Raw genomic sequence first — 20,493 nt, forward strand, 5'->3', positions numbered from 1 at the left:
ATGGACCACAGCCTGGGGCAAAGCAGCCTGCGCAGGGTCTCCCTCCCTATCCCCTGGCACACTGATGCTGGGGAGTGAAAGCCCCAGTGCACAGGACACGGCGGGAGGGGTGGCAGCTGGAACTTCCGGCCTGAGCAGGCAAAGATGCCTCCAACCCACTGGGTGAGGGTGCCAGCCAAACTCTAAATGCAGCACCCATGTACCCCCTGCCCATGTCTCGTGTACCCCTAGGGGTATGCATACCATGGGTTGAGAAACACTGCAGTAAGGGACCCACACATTCCCTGATTTTCCTCTTGTTACTGACATACTTGTAGAAACCCTTCTTGTTACCCTTCACATCCCTTGCTAGTTGCAACTCCAATCGCGTTTTGGCCTTCCTGGGCACTTGTACACATGATGGGGGTTTATTCCTCTAAATTGGAACGGTGGGTTTTTAATTGTGACTATTAAAAAAACACCATTTCAATGTAGAGGCTTCCATCACTGTTATGGCATGGGCCCCGATCCTTCTAATTTTCCTTTGCGAAGCTGCCTGCCTCTCCTGCAACCTGGGAGCTTGCTGCCAGCAGGCTGAGTGGCCCCTGAGCTGCTGGGGGCCCTTCCTTCCATGGCAGTGGCACCCCCCAGGGCCACCCAGGTGGGCTGCTAGTGGGCAGGGGGCTACTCCAGCTTGGGCTCAGGGAACAGTTGGATAGGGCTGGGTGCTGCCTCCGAGCTGGGGCAGCACCCGGCCCACTAGCGGCTCACCCAGGCGGCCCCAGGAGGCACCACCACTGCAGAGGGAAGGACTGGGGCCCCCCACAGCTCAGGGCCTGCTGGCAACTCTGCAAATAAATAAAAAAAAAAGGGATCAGGCCTCTCAACACTTTTTTTTTCCCAACGGAGCCTCCCTATGTGAGCTGCTAGCAGGCTGAGTGGCCCCTGAACTGTGGGAGGCCCCAGTCCTTACCTCTGCAGTGATGGGATCCCCCGGAGCTGGCTGGGTGGTCTGCTAGTAGGCCAGATGCTGCCCTAGCTCGGAGGCAGCACGTGGCCAGATCCAACGCTTCCCTGAGCCTGCCCTGGAAGCAGCACCCCGTGCACTGTTTCCGTTGCCTTCCTGCTGCCTGGGACCACCCAGGAACAGGCTGGTTTGCTGGGACAGCGCAGAGAAGCTGTATGAGGGTGGCTGGTGGTCAGAGAAGGTAGCAGGGATGGTGCACGGTGCTCTGGAAACCTGGTCAGGCTCAGGGAAACTCGGGCTCAGCAGGCTTCCAGAGCGCTATGCACCGTCTCTGCTGCCAGCACACCCAGCCACCTTCCTGCTGCTTCCCTGCACTGCCCCAGGGGCAAGCCAGCCTAGTCCTAGGCGGCAGGGACAGTGCATGGGGTGCTGGAAGACCCGGCTGCCTTGGGGAAGAGTTGGATCCAGTGGGTGCTGCTTCTGAACTGGGGCATCCCCTGGCCTGCTAGCAGCCCACGTGGGTGGCACTAGAGGGCAACACTTACCATGGAGGGAAAAACCAGGGCCCTCCGCAGCTCAGGGGCCGCTCGGCTTGCTGGCAGCTTGCCCCTGGCCACAGGAGACATAGGCAGGCTCTGCTGAAAAAGGAAAAAAAGGATTGGACCCCTTGCTACTTCTGCCTTCAGTCCACCTCTCCCATGTCTGGGGATTGTGCTGTCAGAATAAAGGCTCCAATGTTATAAGTAGCTATGCTGCAAATTAAACTACATGGGGATGTGATTTAGTTTGCAATGTAACAAACTCATTTAAATTGCAAAAAACCCCATACATGTAAAGTGTGATGCTACTAAACCACAAAAATGGGCAATTTTTATCACACGTACAAGCACCCCCTGATTTCATCCCTGCATTCCTGAACACTTTTATACTTCTCCCTAGTTGTTTGTTGAAGTTTCCATTTCTTATAAGCTTCCTTTCTGTGATGTAGTTTACTGAAGAGTTCCCTGCTAAGCCAAGCTGGTCTTCTACCGTACTTGCTAGTCTTCTTGCATCTCAGGATGGCTTGTTCCTTCACTGTCAGCAAGCTAGAGTCAGTAGACGCTACAGCTTGTACATCTTTGCCAAGTGATCTCCTGAGTTGTTTTTTAAAACCTATTAGATGACGTTTAGCTGAGTAGAGGGAATAATTCTCGCTATGACTGGATTTTGATCAGGGAAATGCATGAGATACAAAAGGGTGGACAACAAACAGCATTGGTTGAGTCACCCATGGTATTTACTATCCAGTATGAGTCTCTTGAATTTGTTTAAAATATGGTGCATGGTTTCCCAGATGTTATCCTCTCCCCATAAGTGCTTGACTGATATTAATTGGGTACAATTAGGTTTGAAATCAGGCTCATTGAATCCCCTTTTTAAAAAAAAGAAATGCCTTTTCCCAGATATGGACAAGTGTTTAACATCTCGGCCTTGTTAACACTCAGTTTTTGGACAACTTGTAATCAGTAGCAAAACAGATTTAGTTAAATTAGTGCAGCTTCCAAATGCAGACAAAATCTATCAACAGAAAGGTGTTTTTACAGGTATAGCTGAGCTTGTCTTAATTTGGTGCACAACCCCTATGTAGACCAAGCCCTATTTATAAATAATCCTTCTCATTATTAGGTTTCTAAATTTTTTCTTGGGTTGATACTCTCATCTTAAAAGGATCTCAGACCATTATGAATAAGAGTAAACCTGGTGATTGTATGCATCAGGATTTCCTTAAAGTTTAACCGTGCAGTGCAGGTAAATTCATCCTGCCTGGCTGGGGGTTAATCTACTTAAATATTGAGGGAAATTAGCTATAATCTTTTGTCATTTGTTTGCATGTCACAGGATTCTCTCTGCCAGCTTCCACTCCTTCAGATCATTCAGGCTTTGTGGGCCCCACTAATTAGCATAGCAACTCCATACTCCAGAGTCGGCTGCAATTTAAAATGAGGTAAGGTCTCTGATGTTTGGATTTATATCAAGGCATGTTGGAAAGAGAAATGTGAAGAGTTCATTTAAGGGACATAAAATGGCATTGTTCCTATTCCCAAGGATTACATTTTAGAAATGAAAAATGGCTTTGGTCTGTATTAGAACAACAGTGTCTTTATCATTTGTTTCTGGAGTTGGTCAAACTTTTGGGTATGAAGTTAGCTAGTGCTTTGGTTAGCGAATGATTCAAAACCCAAGTTCAGTCTTCAGCTGGTCTGTAAATCGCATGCAATCCCTAATCAAATAACAAACATTTTAATCAGGATAATTACTGGTCACACATAGCAGATGATGTATGTTCCCTAATAGTATTCAGAGGAATAATTTTCTTGGGTATCTTTTAGGAGTTGTATTATTTATTTATACAGTAGTTGCAAAAATACCTCAAAATAACAATAACACTGAACCCAGATTTGTCCTTTTTATTTACAAAATGACTATAAATCAATTTGTTTTCCTTTTCATTCAGCTATGTTCATTCCTGTGAGGCAGATATATGGATCATCAGTTTGAATGTATTAAGCTGGGCTGCATCCATGATCTCAATAAAAATCTTGAAAAACAACCTTGACAGTCTCCCACATAATATTCTACAGTTACTCTGTTGGTAGTTAATTTAATTCTATTGTGGTTATTTTTTATTTTAACTTTCCATGTTTAGTGCGACACCTCAGTAGCTACAAAAGAGTAAGAAATAGTTTGAGAACAACAGACTTTCAAAAGATGAATCCAATTTTATATGCTTCATTCTTCAGTATAATATAGTAAATAGAGACAACAGATTGGCTCAACTTTTCCTTATGGCTGGGAATACTTATCACTATGCAGCCAAGTTGCATTGCAGAGTTAAAATGGCACTCTTTAAAAACTGCCATTATAAATAAAAAATATAACTTTGCTGCTTAAGTTGATCATTGCCTGTTAAAGCAATTTGAATGGAGTCCAGAGAGACCAGATGAACAGTTTTTACTAGCAACAGAGCCTCTCCCCAACCCTGAGTTTGTAAACTGCCTTTTGTGATGAGCCCCAGATGTTGCGTTTTCCTATTTTCCATATTGCCTCCTGAACCACAGCCAACATTCCCCTTTTGCTTTACAAAATGTCTAGCTCCAAGGTTCCAACTTTATCTGATTACATTTCCCTATAGCAAAGCTATGCTTTAATACAATAAAGTGTCTGATGTAAAAAAAACTAAAAATCACTGAGTAACAATAGTAGGGGTAGATTCTCCTTTGAATTGATTTGTATCTTCCAACTGAGGGAGATGGGTAAAGGTAGAATTTGATAATTTCTGGTAGATTCTTTCAGGCATTGTACTTAGAAAAATATAACATGCTTAGGCTTTACACTCTATGCAGAAAGAGAACATGTGGCACTGAGTACTTGTTATAAGAAAATGTAATATCAGTTCAGTTAATCCAAGGGAAGTGCCAATATCCAGCTGCATAATCCTTCTACCTCAAATCCATTTTATATGCTCTCTGCTTACCTTCCCCAATCCTGAGAGATTAATTTTTGAAGGAACCACACCTCTCTGTTTTCTAAGACTAAAGCATACTCAAGTTCCCTGTTGAGATTAAAAGATCCCTGGCTCCAATAGTATGGACCAATAACCATCCCCAAAAGGCTGCTACACCCAGCTTCCACAAGCACACTTTGCTTTTTGTAAATGGTTTCCACATATATTGTACTTTACATGACTCCCAAAGTTTTCATGCTGTAGGCCCTGAATCCTTTTTTTGGTGGGGGATGGGGTGGCGGGGGAGGAACGTGTGCAGCAGTGGTGAGAGAAGAGGGGCTGTATTTTACCAGTAATATCAATGGCTCTTCCCCATTTTAAACACTATAGGAACCTAATTCCTCCTCTACTTATACCTCTGCCAGCCTATTGCCCACTGCCTTGAAGGGAGCTACAGACATACCTGAAGGGAAAATTTATCAAACTAACTGAATTTGTACCCTGACCTTCAATGCATTCCCTATTCCTCACTTCCCAAAGCTCAACGCGCATGTAAAGCTTGAGGCAAAATGGCAGTGCACCTTGTGATTCTGCCTCACTTGGACTAGCACTTGTCACATGTTGGTGTGACATTTGTCAGGGGCCGGAGAGAAGGTTGATGGCAAGAGGTACACAAAAGAATCCAAACCTAGAGACGAGGTCTGTGGCTTGGTCTACACTGCAATGAGAGATGAAATAGGGGCATGCACGTGCATGCCTAAGCTAGCTTTAAATTAATTACTTGGGTACCAGTAACTGTGAAGGTGTGTTGGCAGTGGCTTCCCTTATGGAAGACTAGTCACCTATGGAAGTACTTGAGATCTTGAGGTCCTGTATCTTCCCAGCTGGTGGCAATGTTCAGCACTGGTGAGGGCTCACCTGGAGTGCCGCGTCCAGTTCTGGGTCCCGCACTTCAAGAAGGACATGGACTGTTTGGAAGGAGTCCAGCGCAGGGCAACAGAAATTACGAGGGGCCTTGGAGGCAAGACTTATGACAAAAAGCTGAAAGAACTCGGGTTATTTAGCTTGGAGAAGAAAAGCTGAGGAGAGATTTGGTATAGCTCTTCAAATACCTGAAAGGTGATGATTATAGAGAGGATAGAGATGGCTGTAGGGGACAGGACTAGGAGCAAAGGCCTCAAGCTGCAGCAGGGGAAATTTAGGCTGGACACGAGGAGGAACTGGGTGACCACGAGAGGGGTCAGGCACTGGAGCAGCCGCGCCGGCTCGGTGCTTGGGAACAGCAAGTTCGACAGACGGACAGACACTTGGCCGGGCCCTTTACTCAGGGACGACCCAGCCTTGAGCAGGGGGCTGAGCTAGATGACCTCGTGAGGCCCCGTCCAGCCCTGCTTCCCTAGCCCCTCCGTGAGCTAGCTGTGCGGGCACAGCCCGCGCTTAGGAGGGCAGCTTTGTCTGCCGCTAGACAGGCTTGTCCGGCCCCGTCTGGCGCCGGGGGCTCCTCGCCTCCCTCGCTGCGCAGCCCTCTCCCCAGCAGCCGGCGGGCTCCCACTCGGCCACACTTGCCCCCCTGTACCGAAAGCCCGCTCTCAGGGTCAACCCTTGAAGCCCCGGCTGCTGGAGTCCCGTGAATCCGCCCAAGGGCTTCAGAGATGCCCCCAGCCCCAGGATAGGAGCTGGGCCCGGGAGCAGGCCCCGCACTCGGGCGAGGGCAAGGGCTCGTGCGGCGCCGGGATCCCGGCCCGAGCCGGGGGCGAGGGGCGGCGCGCTGGCTCGGCGCCGGGAGGAAATGATGCGCCGGTGCCCGGTTCATTCCAGCACCCGACGCCCATTGGCGGAGCGGGGCGCAGCCACTTCCTCCCGCCGCCCCCCCCCCACGGCCGCCGCCGCCGCTGCCGGGAACTTCGCGGCTCGCGCCTCCGCCAACTGCCGCCGCCCCCCGCACCCGCGACATGCGGCGGCGACAGCGCAGCGGCCCCACGGCCCCGCGCTAGCTCGGCGCCCCGCCGCGGGAGGGAGGCGCCCGTCTCGGCCTGCGGGGCCATGCGGAGGTGAGTGCGGGCCCGGGGCCGCCGCCGCGCTTTGTTCGGGAGCCGGGGGGGGCGGCGGGGGCGCGGAGCTGGGCCCCGGGGCAGGCCGTGCCCTGAGGGCTGAGGGGAGGGACCCTCCCTGCTGCGGTGAGCGCTGGAGGCCGGGCTGTGCCCTGGGCAGGGATGCGGGCTGAGGGGGGATGCGCACGGCTTTCACCGCCGAGTTATTTCGGGGTGGGGGGCCAGCTCGGAGCCTGGTCCCCGTGCACTTCGGAGGGCAGGCGGAGCGCCCCGCGCCAGGCCGGCTCGGCCCGGCCCGGTTCCTGAGTCATCTTGTGAGCCGAGCCCCCGGGGCCCGGCTGCGGCTGCGGGGACGGAGTTTGAAAACCAGGTCCGGTTAAAAAAAAAAAAAGCTTTGTTTCAAATAGCTGGAAACGTGCCTCGTTGGTAACGTGAGTGAGCCGGGTGTGGGTAACTCCAAGCGAGCAAACGGAAATCGGGAAGCGGGGATGTGAAATTTGGGGTAGCCTGGAGGGACTCTTCCACAAAGGAGCGTGGCGGATACACTAGGAATCAAAGCCGCGTCTGGGCTTTTTGTGCTAGCAAGTGCTTTCCCCATAGCCTGTCTGTCTCGGGGAGACAGGGGTGCCTTGTTCTGCTCTACCGCAGTCCTGTTAATATGATGAAGAGTGGCATCATATCAGTAGCCTAAAGACACTTATTCGGTCTAGTCCTCAGTCTTGAGAAGACTGTTTTCCCTTTGTATATTTTTCCCTCGCTCCCCTTCCCCTCCAAAGGCTGGAGCTGGGAGAAATGAGTGTTTTTAAAAAAGATGGATAAAAATGCCTAGAGATTGTTGGGTTATTCGCACTCCCAAATGCCTGAGGAAAATAACATTAATAAAATAACAAGTAAATTCACAAACTGTATCTTTTTACTATTAGAAAAGACAACTTCCTTTCTAGGCATATGCCTACTATCTAAATGGATGACTATGGCAGACATAAACTAAGTCTGTCTTGCTTCAGGGACTCTGGGAAGGGTGATACTTGTTAACAAATTCAATCCCAACGACCCAATGAAGGGTGCGTGATGCCAAATTCCTGTGTTATATAGCTCTGTCTTATAGTATTATAAAAAAAACAACTGGGTATCTGATTCTCCTACTTGATCACATTTCATCTAGTTTAGAATATCTTTTTTGTTGAAGAAATATATAATGGTTAACGATATTTCTGTTGTGTTCGGGGACATATAAGAAAGTAACAGTGCCCTTTCTGCCCTAGGATTTCATTTTTAACAGGAGCAGATTTCCTTAGTGTAATTTGGAGTTTGCACTGGTGCAGCAAAACTGTACTATGAGTTTATTTTTGCAGCTCTATGGTACAGAAAATATCCATGTGGTAGAGGCCCATGTTTTGAAAGGAAACTGAAAGTCACACAGGCCAAAGTCCCTTGTATATTTGTGGCTGTTGAGTTCGCTTCATTTATAGCTGATGTGGTGGTCCCAACACACTTAGGGAGAGACTAAATCCAGCCACCTATTTCCCTTCTCATATGAGTGTTTTTACAGGAAAAAAGCAATATGAAGTTTCAAGTTCAGGTCTATTGCTGTAATTCCTGTTTTACAGTTTAGAATGATTTTTGATATCAGATCAGGATAGGACTATAATCTAGGTAGGAAATCATTTATGTGTCTCTGTAGTCTGTCAGATCCACATGCTAACTTCAAGATCTTGTTCCTGTCTTGTGGGGCATAATGTAAGGAAACTGCCACAAGTTACATGGTTGGAAAGGTTGACTAGACAATGTGCTGTAGAGGGTGAGAATGGTCTGTTTGTAGTAGCAAACTGGAACAAGAGCGTTTCAGTTTTTCCTGGACTTCATACCTATAGGAACACACCCTGTTAATCTGTTGAGGGCTATGGGCTAGAATCTGAGGGTATAATGGGGCCTAGTGATTGATTCTCAACTGTTTTGGACCAGGACCCGTTTGTAAACATTGATGTCCAATTTCAATCCAGTAAATAGTTTAAGTAGAAAACAGCCCCCTCGCCCCTCATTCCCAATCCCGACTCCTGGGGGAGTATGTGTGGGGCACGGAGGGGCCCCAAGCTGCCCCTTGCAGGCTAGGACTCTGCCAGCCTGCAAGGGAAAACCCACGGTTTCCCATGTTTTTCTCCTTGAAAGGTTAATCCATTTTTGAAGCTTGTTCATGACTCTCATATATTCTTGCGACCCATGGGTTGAGAAATGATGGCCCTTTGTTACTAGTAGTGATGCACAAGATGGAAATATTCCCATTCCAGGATAAGTTGACACAACTGGCAGTTATATGTGTTTTTTCCCAGCCACGTGAGCCTGCTTGAGAGCTCAGAGATTCTGTGCATATGTAGAATTATGCTCTTGAGTCTACAGTTGTTGTCCATTTTTATGCAAGTTGATATCTTTGGTTGGACCAACTGTGTGGTTGGGATAGACATAAGTAAGTTCTTGGGTATTGCAGTACTCTTTCTCAGGCCTCCCTGAGGAAGGCTACTAAGATCCGTTTTTATGGCATGCTCTCAGCCATTTTTCTCATGGCCAGCCTTTCATTCAGGGCATGTCCAGTTTTTGCAAAGATTAGAACAGTTTGCTATTCTCTGCAATAGGTCTGTCATTAGACATTTCTCTCTGACTTCTTTGTTTCTGTATCCTGCAACCTTGAACTTGGAGTTCTGCACTTATCCAGGGAAGCCATACTGACCTAGAATATATCAAATTCTTTATAACTATCCTCCAAGTTCCATCTCTAAAGATATGATACTGGTTGAAATGTGATCATGATAATAGTAATAGTATGATATGATGTTCTTCTTAGGTCTGGTTTGAAATTAAATGCTCTAAAAAGGTCAAATATACAGATGTGATGTAAATGCATTACTAATTTTGTGTTGAGCCCAGCATATTTTAACTTTGACTTGCAGTGTTTCAAAAAGAATTTCCCTACCCCATGCTCATCCCCATCTTGTACTGTGCCCTCCTTAATAAGAGATTTATTATACACTGGCCATTGTTCTGAGTGACTTGACTCTCAGCTCAGTGTTAACTTCCTTGTTAGTATGAAAACCTGCTCCCCCACACACTTTGTTAGTAAAAGGTCCTTGGTATACTAAATTTTTTGAGACTTATTTGTCAGGTGGCATGCAGCTTTTGGGTAGTTCTTGCTTGTAGGTCTTCCTACTCCTTGTCTGCCGTCTTGTCTTTCTTCCTCTGTCTCCATTTTAGGACAAACTTTATGGCATGCTGTGGTGACTGAGATCATCTCTGCAGCCATTTCAATTTATATATCATCAGCCTACATGATGAATTGTAGTCAGTCCAAAAATATAGAAGGTGGGGCTGTTATTAAAAAGAATGCCTGAGGGAAAGGAACCATTTATGTATGTTTAATTATAATTCATGTAAATATAACAACTTTCAAAATTAGAAGCAGAGAAATGGATTCCTGTTTGGATGTTATGGGCAGTGTGGTACGTTGTATTAGCCATTTCATTCTGTGGAGAACTTCAATGATTAAGTGTTGAATTTTCATTCATGTCTTTCTTTCTGTGTTACAATATTTATTAATAACTTACAATTTTGCACTTGCAAGGAATTTAATGTAACCAGGATATTCCTGATAGGGGTGCACCAAGAAAGATTTTCTTGGCTGAGACCGATGGCTGATAATTAACCAGCCATATCATGCAATACTAATCCGATAGCTGATTTACAGGAATGCAGCCTGGCAGCTTGGAGAGGAGCATCCTGCTGGTAAGTCTGTGGTGGGGGAATGGGGTATGAGGGGGCAGATCGAGGCCTCCACAGTGAGGAAGGGAGTGGGGTAGGAGCAGGTGTTGCCCAGCCAGGGCAGTGAATACAACCCCAGGAGAAGGACGGAGCTGCAGGCGGCTTGTCCGGGGGGCAAGGGGTGGGTGGGGAAGGGCAGTGGCTCTCCGCTGCTGCACATACCCCCCGGGGAAGGCATGGGGGGCATGTGCACCCACAGATTTATGTGTGGGGCGGAGGCAGGCTGCTTGCTGTGGGCTCAGGGCCAGGGGCTGCATCAGCCTTTTCCCAACTACACTTGGTGCAGGAGGGGGTGGGGTGGGCAGTGGCAGCGCTGGGAGAGGTGGCTATGGGGTGGGCTGTAGCTACCCCAAAATTCCCCATAGCCACCCTGTTGTCACCTCTCCCAGCACTACCACTTGTCCACTCCGAGTGCAGCCCTGGCCCAGTCCCCCTGCCAGGAAGAGGCTGGTGCAGCCCCTTGACTCAAGCCCACAGCGAGGAGCCCACCCTTGCCCCACACACAAATCTGGGGGGCACATGCAGTGGTGGGGAGCTGCCGCCTCTATCCCCTCTCCCATGCCCCCTGGACGAACTGCCCGTGGCTCTGTCCCACTCCTGGGGTTGCATTCACCACCCTGGTTGAACAGTGCCTGCCCCTGCCCCACTTCCTCCCTCACTGTGGGGCCCCAGTCTACCCCCCTTAATCCCTTTCCCCTCCCCCCACCACAGACTTATCGGCAGGAGATTGCTCTCCACGTTGCCAGGCTACATTCCTGGCCGTGTACATGCTGCGGCTGTGTGCCTGCACGTGGCATTTGTTGGTGACTTTGTTGGCTATACTGGCCAAAAAAAAGCTCATTGCCAAAAATGGTAATTTTCCTTTTATCAGTGCTGATCCGATATACCATCGATATACTGGTGCACCTCTAATTCCTGATGCTTGATTATATAGGGAATATAATAGTGCATTGGTTGGTTTGGTCTTTACAAATCATGTTACCTAATGTTTATACTTGGTGTAAGGAATGCTGTAGTCATGTGAATCACTTATAAAGGGATTTGTAAAGACTTTAATAGTGACCACAGAAATTTGGCCCATATCTCCACAGGCCTTTCTCATATAGCATTTTCATCTATATTATCTTCCTGAAGCTAGTTATTGGACATGCTCTGTTTACTAGAATAGAGAAGGGCTCTTTTAGAAGTATAGAAGTACCAAAGAGACATTATCATCATCATCAAGAGGACAAATTGGTTCACTTGCACTTTCACCAACCAGGTACTTCTAGGGAAGGGCTGAAATAATGAAGACTAGTTTCTTTCTCAGCAGTTAGGTAGCTCTTGGAGGTAGAAAGAGAACATATTCCTTCTCCCTGCCAGCAGGTACCACAAAGTGAAATATTTTAAGATGCTGATATGAAAACAGGGTCTGGTAACAGCACCCTTGCAGAAATCTCTGGATCCATTCTCTTTAGTAGAGATTTGACATTTTTCAAATGGGGACTCATTAGTTTGTTGAAGTATGTCTACCTCTTCAAATGAAGGCAGGGTAGGTCTGCACCAAGGGTTAGTCTCAGCTCACTGCCCCTCTCTTCTAATTGAGGAACGTGGTTCAGTGGTTCATCTGAAAATGCACCTTTTTAAATCTTGGTCTTATTGTGCAGCTGGGACCTTAATGTATCTGCTTCTGTCTGTGGGGGAAAAAAAAAAAGGAAATGATGATATTTCTGAGCATTGTTGCTTAGCTTAATTCCCAAATGCTTTTAGTTCATCTCAGAGTGATGGTGAGTACAAAATACTGTATTGAACTTAATATAAATGCTTTCAAGAAATGACAAGAGAATCAGATTTGAATATTTCCCTGCCACATTTGCAACCAAAATGTTCCAATGTAGTCTGATGTTATTTTCAAAAGCACATAAGCAACTTTGGATTTGAAGTGTCCTTTTCAGAAGTGGCTTAGGCTTGTAAGCCTCATTGAAATTCAGTGGGTGCTTTTGAAATTTTTTTCTCTATCACATAGGAACCAACAAGAAACTGGCTAGAATCATAAATGTCACTTTGGATTTAGCTTTTGGAATAAACTGAGTGGGACGCCAACAATTTATAAAAGACAAAAGGGATATAAAAAGTGAGAGTGCCTATTATTAACAACACACAAGGAAATAAAAACCCCCAACTTTTTGTGAATATGATCTTGTCCATTTAGTAGTAGTTTTATGCTGACGCAGATCTGGAGAGCCAAAACCAAGATAATCATTACTGGAATCACTTATGATTCATCTACTGTTGTATAGACAACCCTAAATACTGAATCTTATAACTACTTAAATAATAAGACAGCTCTTTCTTCAGACAGGATGCTGTTTCATATTCTGATGTTCTGGTCAACATGCTAGATCAGGGGTGGGCAAAATGCAGCTGGGGGGCTGGATGCAGCCTGCCAGGCCATTCTATCTGGCCCATGGGGCCCCTAAAAATTTTAGGAAATTAATATTAATCTGCCCTTGGCTGCCTGTCATGCAGCCCTCTATGGCTTGCCAAAACTCAGTATGCGGCCCTCTGCCCAAAATAATTGCCCATCCCTGTGCTAGATCCTTTGCTGCTATGACTTCACTTCACCTGCTGTGCAACTAGTGCCTGTTAACATTTCACTGAAATCAGTAATGCTTTGGGATTTACCTGGCAGGCTGAGCACTGTATTGGGATTGTGCTTGGCATTGATCAGAACCAGCCTTAGTAATCATTGTTTGTTTGATTTCAGAATGGTTTGCCACCAGTTCAAAAAAGCAAGCAAGCAAACAAACGAACAAAAGCCTACCCACCAGTCCTGTCTCTTGTCTGTTGCAACTGCACCCCATTCTGCATCAGTGCAGTGAAGAAAGCAAAGAATTAAGGTAGACATAGATACCTGAAATTTTGTCCTTGTTCCTAGGACCTGTCCATACCAGTTTTATAAGAGACCAGTGAATCTTATTTTGTAAACTATAGCAGAGTATAATTTTAGAGCAGGGGTTCCCAACCTTTTTGTGCTGAGGACTGGCAAGCCACAGACTGGAAGTGACCATGGACCGGAAAGCCATGGACCAGAAGTGACTGGGATACTGCAGTCAGGTAGCCAACCCTTTTTTATACTCAGTATATATACTTGGCTGCCAGTCCACAGTATGCCGGTCACTTCCAGTCTGTGGTTTGCCAGTCTGCAGTTACGTCCAGTCCGGTAACCAGCCCTCCTGTGGACCCTTTGCGGCCTGTGGGTTGGGAACCCCTGTTGTAGAGGTGTGGTGGATCAGATATATTGATGCAAATGACAGCAGCCTAAATGATCATGTATCTGTTGGGACTAGAGACCTACCAAAATCATGTAGGAAGTGGACTTCACGGCAGCTCCTTTAATCTGGCAGATTCCCCCATGCATTGCAACCCATTGTTGACTGACTGAAGAGCCTCAGTGGTCCTGCTGCTTGCTGCTGACTGGCTGGGAGGCAAAAACGGTGCCATATTTAAAAGCACATTTTTTTTCCTCCCTGCTGATCAGAAATGAGTGGCAGGGCCCCTCCACCGCTTAGTAGGAGAGGGCACATGAGGGAACCTGCAAGATTAAAGGAGCTGACACACAGCCTGCTTTGGACACGAATTCGGTAGGTTCTTAGTTGGGACCAACTCCTGGGTCTGTCATATAAGATAATGTTGCTACCCTGTCATCCAGGATACCTCTAAGATACTTCTACAGAGAAGTGGCTAACTGGCTTTAACTGATAGGTTTATACATGGTGATTGGGATACCCCACAGATCTGTTTGTGGTTTACCCAAACAGGATGGGGCCAGGGCCTGAATAGTTAGGATTTGTTTAAACTGATAACACTGTTGTGTATGAAAACATTTTAGCTAATCCTGGATTTCCACAAAAAATGACCACAGTTCACGCATTCTTATGTACAGCTTGCTTTGCAAACTTGTATTAACATTAACTGGTACTTTTTTAACTGACGTAATATATCGATCTCTACGCTACAGTCATCTTGTTGGGAAGTCTGAGACACTGGACGTGGCTACAGTGCTACTACTGCTCATTGCTCATATAGTACATAGAAAAGAATCTGAGAGAATAGAAAAAAAGGGCTAGCCTAAATTTTTCTAGAGGGCCATTGTGTTAGGGGGTGTTGTTATTAGATCTAGTAAAATAAAAGGGAATGAATCTGGAAGTAGGTTGATATCTGGGTACGAGTTGCTTTAATTTGCATACATGCATGGGCTCTTCTAGTGAAAAAAGGACTTTGAGAACACTCTTGGTTAACCAAGAGAAGAGCAAGGGTTAGTCTGGTTTTAATGGTCATGAAAGTTGAAATGTGAGCATCATTAACTTTGTCACGTGCTCTGTTTTAACTTTAGTTTCTCCGCATGGAGGAGTTAATTATGTTTGGCAATTCCTTGAGTGCCTCTTCTTTTTTCTCCTAACCTTCCTTTTGTCCATTTGGAAGGGAGTGGGAAGAGGGAACTGGACCTGATTTAGCAAGGGTGGCTTCACAGGGAGAAGAGGTGGTGCCTTGACTGACAGTCTGGGAGCTCTCTACCTTGGTGATCTAAGAGGGAGCCAAGTATGTGTAGGAGTGTGCTCTGAAGATGTGGAGGCAGTATTGAAAGCAAGTGGGTACCAGCCTTCCCTCAGGTTTGTGAAGGCACTTGCAGGTAGCTGCCATGCTCACTGGGGGTCAAAATGTTTTTAGCTCTGTCTATGAGTTACCAGTCTGTCTAGTAGGCAGATTGCAGAGAAAGGTTCAAGATCAGGCACCTGTTCTGATTTCATTTTCTCTCTTCCTGGCCAAGTATCCCTTAGCTTTTGAAGCAGGTGGACCGTTTCAAGGCTGCTGTTGTTGGGTGGACAAATGTCCCATGAGATTAGCAGCAGCTTCCCTTTGAAGTCCTGTGAGCAGCTTATCCCTAATAGAGCTGTCTGGGGATATCATTCAAGTGTCTCAGCAAGGCCCTCAAATTCTTTGCTAGTATGCTGTTGGGATCTTGACTTTAAAAAAGGCAGATGTCTAGGAAGAGGCACTTGTGGGTGTACTGACTTTCCTGACCATCTCTGCTGGGAAATTTCTCAGAATGTCTTTGGCTCCTTCCTACTATTGTAGACGCTACTCACTATCAGGTGTCCAGCTGTTTAGTCTTCTGGAACTACAGCTGCATATGGATTTTTTGTTGCTCTGTTAGTTTCTTCTGTCCTTGCTATAGTGGAAGACTCTGCCTTCCTAAATTGTACAGGCTTGAACATGCAAGACATTCAGGGTCTTACACTCCACAAACTACCACTTACACTTATTTTACTGCTTGCCACTTTCTTTAAAGCCTGCTTCCTTTGTTTTCTTTTCAAAAGGAAAACCAATATGGCTACTAATCCACTACTTGACTTCAGTTGTTAGGGCAGATTTGGCTATGCTACTTATCCCATTGGGAGAAGATAATTCTCTATAGTGTCAATTAATACTGAATAGGAGTGAGAGGCAGAGGAGAGGCCTGAAGCTTTGTAGAAAACAACTCTAAGATTAAGCAAGATGAACATTTGTGTTACTGGGTTTAAAGCAGACGGTGCTATTTAGAGCTCTACAGCAGTATCACTTCAATAAAGTTGTCTCTTGTGTTTGTGTGGGTGGACTGGAACCACTAAATTATCTTAAGACTGAATGTTTTAAAAGATTAGAAATATAGCCTAACAGTTAAAATATTCATGCGTAACATAGAGTTCTTTTTGTTACATGTTCATATTGATGGTTTTAAAGATAAGCAGCCAACCAGCAGGTACACTCTTTCAGTGAAACTGGCAAATATGGGGTGGGGGAAGAGTAGAGTGAATACTGTTTGAAGATGTAGGGGTTTTTTTGCCTGAATTCTTAAATAATTTCTCCTCCCCACCATGCAGCTGATAGACTGTTTTCTGTGTTATGCATTTGGCAAAGGCTGATGATCATATATTTAACAAAGATTCTGCTTAGCTGACTCATGTTTTCTGCAGTTTCTGAACTTGCTGAAACTCTCCTGGGCCATAGACAGTCTCAGAACTGCACCCACTCAAGTCTAATGACTGGGTTTAAGGGAGGATTATTTAACAATGTCTTGTGTAACATCAGTGGAAGGATATGTAGTACCTTGTTGGATACAACTCATGAGTAAAATCCTGGCCTCACTACTTGATAAAACCCATTGACTTTGAGAGCATCTGGATTTTACTCCAAGTTCTTGGGTATTAAAGTGATTACATTTGTACTATAAATGAGATGCTTTATTAAGAAAAAAGGACCCCTGCTTTGTTGGGCAACTCAGTTGTAATGTGGAAGTGCTCCCAACTTGGGTGATCAATTCTATCCATCACACAAGTCAAGTCAATCTTGGATCATCCTGAAGAATGTCAAGGATTAGGTGATAGAATAACTTGGTAAAATGTTTAGTATCTGTCTCACAACATGATAGTATTCTGGCACCAAATTGAACCAGATTCCAACTTCTAATTCACTGGATGGGGTACTAAGTTGCCCAGGTCATACCAATTTTGGAACAGAATTATATCTTGAGTTATATATTAAATCACTTTGAATTGCTGTTTTTAAACACTGGTTAAAATTAAACAGTAGTGAAAAAAATGGTGTAGTGCTGGTGGCATAAATAATTTTGATACATTTTCAAATGATCTCTTAAGTGAAATGTATTACTTGTGATTTCACCTAATGTTACTGCAGTATAACGATCTCTTAACTCGCTGGAAGAAAACTTCACAGCTCTTAGCATAACTGTGTAGGATATTTTTATGGGTGTTGTATTAGCTGACATAGGAATGCACAGCCAAAATATTCATACAGGTTTCAATTTATGGTTAATGCAGTCAACATGTTAACTATAACAAAATAATTCTGAATCTTCTTTCTGAAAATATTTTGCTTGAATGGCTAAATTCTTGTCCAGACCTCATTTTATTTTGTCTGGGGCAGAGTCTGAGCACTTTTTTTTTTTGGCTGCTTTAACTATACTGATTTAGAAATGAACTGTTTAAAATAACTCCATCTGTGCTAGACAGCTGTATTATGCTGGTGTAAAATCGCTTGCCCTGGTATAATTCATGGAAATAGTTCACCATAGCCAGAGTCCCTCCTCGAGTACTGATATTCCTCTACTGTTCTTCTGTAGGAGAATTTTTCTGGAAACCAAACTCATTCAGAAAGGAAAGAAAGTGCTTTGGTTTAGTTTACTTCAGCACGAAGAATTGTGGGATATGCCCCCAGAAACTCTTGTAGCATGCCCCATGGAGTACAGCACCAGTGAGGACACCATAAATGGGAAGTGATTTAGCAGTTGTGAGTGGCCAAACTGGAAGCCCAGCCTGGGTGTTCTGATCTATGTGTTGATCACATGGGCAACCTGAAATGGCTTGACTTAAGTGACAGTCGGTTAGTTTGCCAGGCCCTTGGAATCTGTCCACTGGCTTCTGATTTTCCATTATGCCTGGAGTTAGCTTCAAACCCATTTGTAGTTCTCTTGCCCTGCTTACCTGCTCTTATGTTCCCTTCCTCTTGATCTGTAATGCCAGCCTCAACTACCCTTTCTTTTTTTCTTGCACAGGTCTTGTAACTTATCTTCACTAGCCTTTTTACCTTGTGTTAATTGGTTATTGATTAACTTGAGGTTTTCGCACATTTTAAAATCTGTGTGGATACATTTTGCATGTATATTCCAGGCAGTAGTTTTCTGTAGTAATAATTTTATGCAGTATAAATTAACAAGTTCTGGCTTGTTTAAACAATAACATTTGTTTTGTTTTGCATAGGTTTCCTATCCACATGTAAAACTCATATCCTTACCTACAGTACAGAGCCACACACAATCATTCTGTAAGACCTCTTCTATGTCTGGAGCTACTTTACCCTCTACCTCTACTTACATATTTCCCAGGAGTCAAATAACCTCCTGAAGAATAATTGCATCAACATGACCAGCCCACAGCTCTGGAAGTAAAGCCCCTCATGTTGTTAGAATATCTTTGTGTGGCAGGGCATATAGTATTTCCAGGCCCTGGGCATAAATGGCAGCTTGTAAGAAAAAAATGTTTTTTTTTACTTCATCCTTTTTAATTAGGCATTAGTACCTGAATGATGTGGGTTTTTTTGTTTGTTTTGTTTTTTTTAACAGCATCTGAAAACAAAAACAACTTTTTACACTGTACGAATCAGAAGCTTTAAGAAACTATTTTATTTTGCTTCCCCACCACTTCAAGAGGACTTAAACTGACTTATAGAAGCCTTACCAAGGTAGTACCTTGCAGAATTAATTGTCTGGATTCAAGGCATCTGCTGAAACCCTAAATGTACATTTGCAACTGTGCAAGGTGACAGTAAGACTTGGTGCGTAAGGCACTAGACTCGGAATAAGAGGATATGATTATAATATCAAGGCTTATCCATGTGGGAAAGTTTTACCATTTTTACCAGCATAGTTGTACAGTGATACAATCACAAACATGAAAACTTCTCTTCTGGTAGCAGTGTGCTTTTTTTGAGGAAAAAAATGTTTCAAGAAGCTCAACGTTAGCTAAGCTCAGGCCACTCAAATTCTTTGACATCAACGCTTCCTGAAGATGAAGCTATGAGGGGTAATGAGTTTTGGTTTAGAAGAGTAGTGCATCAGTAAAACAGTAAATATTTCTCTTGCCCATGTTTAAAAGATGTACCTGTACAACTTTGGAAGAAACTATCGGCCCAAAAAAAGTAAGATATGAATTTGAAAAGCAGCAGGTATTCTGCAGTAACTCCCTGTGTGGACACTCTTATTCCACATCAGAAATGCCTTTTTCTGCTTTAGCAAAATATTGTTTTTAACTCACTTTGGAAGTCTCTCTCTCCTGGTGGATAAGAGTGCCCACATGAAATTAATGTGGAACAAGCTCTTCAGCAATTTGTAATGTAGGTTATTTACCTGTGTAGGCGAGCTCTTAATTTGCAGCTTTTGGAGTATTGCAATATCAATGCTTCCTGTTGTTTTATTTATTGTTTTTCTTGTTTTAAATCTCAGCTTCTGATTTAATTTTTGAAGGTAGGTTTCTAACTTTCCTGGCTCCTGCAGGGGGAAGGGGAATGGCTGAGCTCCATAGGAAAAGTGGTGTGGCCCACCCCCAAACTGGCTCAGGTGTGGAAGGGGGACATTGCCTGGCCCCAACCCTACCCGATGGGGGGAGAGGTGTGGCCTGGTTCTGATCCAGATGCAGGGGTGTGTGGCCCAGCTGTGACTAGCAGCATGGGGCTTGGGAATTTGGGGGGGGTGGTGGCTGTATTAATGACCACTATTAGCCTGTTGCCAGTCTCAGCCCATGGGTTAGATGTTGTGGCTCTGTGGGATTTGGCCCAGGTGCTGGAGGTTGAGCACCCCTAGTTTTTAAACCCCGCAAGGTACAGCCCTGCCCTGCCTTCTCCCTGTTTTCAGACTGGCACAGCTGAACTTGCTTTCTCTACCTATGGGCATATAAGAAACAGTACAGTTAGCTAGGAAAGAGGCCCACAGAGTATGAGTGAGGGAAAATTGCCTACAAGAAAAACAAGCGGGGAAGTAGTCAAGGGCAGGGAAGAGACAGCTCCACCTGTTTTATACAGGTTCCTGGGCTCAAATCCAGTTGTATATGGGTTGGGTTCCCCACCTGAGGGGTTGCTCAAGCTGCAGAGTTGAGGGGTTGGCACTCTGAGAGACTGACAAGCCGAAGAGTTAACAGGATTCCTGACTCCAGACCCCTCCTACTCTGAGAAGCAAGAGACTGTTGAGGGGCCTGATCGGGGGTTGTAGTCATTACCAGGCAGCCTCTGCAGTTCCCCCATGTAATCATGAGGGAACACCATGATTACCCCCTCCAGGGTAAATTCTGGACTTGATCTACAATGGTAAAAGGATGTACTACAAAGGTAGAGCAAAGTGACCTCATGTTCATTCCATGGTTGTTTTACTTAAACCAGTAGTTCCCCATCTTTTTGGTGAGTAACCTCACTCTTGGGGTGGGGGTCATGGCTTAACTATGATCATGACATGAGCAAGTCTGTCCTGCATCTGTGGAACTTGCAAACTCCTAGTGTCCTCTCATAAAGACTGTGATCCCTTTAGGAATCAGTGACTTGAATATGCCTGTGTGACAAGTTTAACAATGCTAGGGAAGAGGGGGGCCATGGTTAGGGATTTTGGTTTAAAGTGC

General features: G+C 45.2%; 1 protein-coding gene across 2 annotated transcripts in view; it reads left to right on the top strand.

Annotated features, from left to right (window-relative positions):
- Positions 1-6,207: 6,207 nt before the first annotated feature.
- Positions 6,208-20,493, top strand: part of ACVR1 (activin A receptor type 1) — a 114,162-nt gene continuing 99,876 nt past the window's right edge. Inside the window, exons 1-2 of one of the 2 annotated variants that reach the window (XM_019480495.2) lie at positions 6,208-6,481; positions 13,038-13,170. In XM_019480495.2, the coding sequence (XP_019336040.2) occupies positions 6,220-6,481; positions 13,038-13,170 (395 nt within the window). In that variant the 5' untranslated portion in view covers positions 6,208-6,219. The remainder of the gene's footprint in view (positions 6,482-13,037; positions 13,171-20,493) is intronic. The other variant, XM_014599599.3, reaches the window with a different exon arrangement.

The sequence above is a fragment of the Alligator mississippiensis genome, chromosome 4, assembly GCF_030867095.1.
Source record: "Alligator mississippiensis isolate rAllMis1 chromosome 4, rAllMis1, whole genome shotgun sequence".
NCBI lineage: Eukaryota > Metazoa > Chordata > Crocodylia > Alligatoridae > Alligator > Alligator mississippiensis.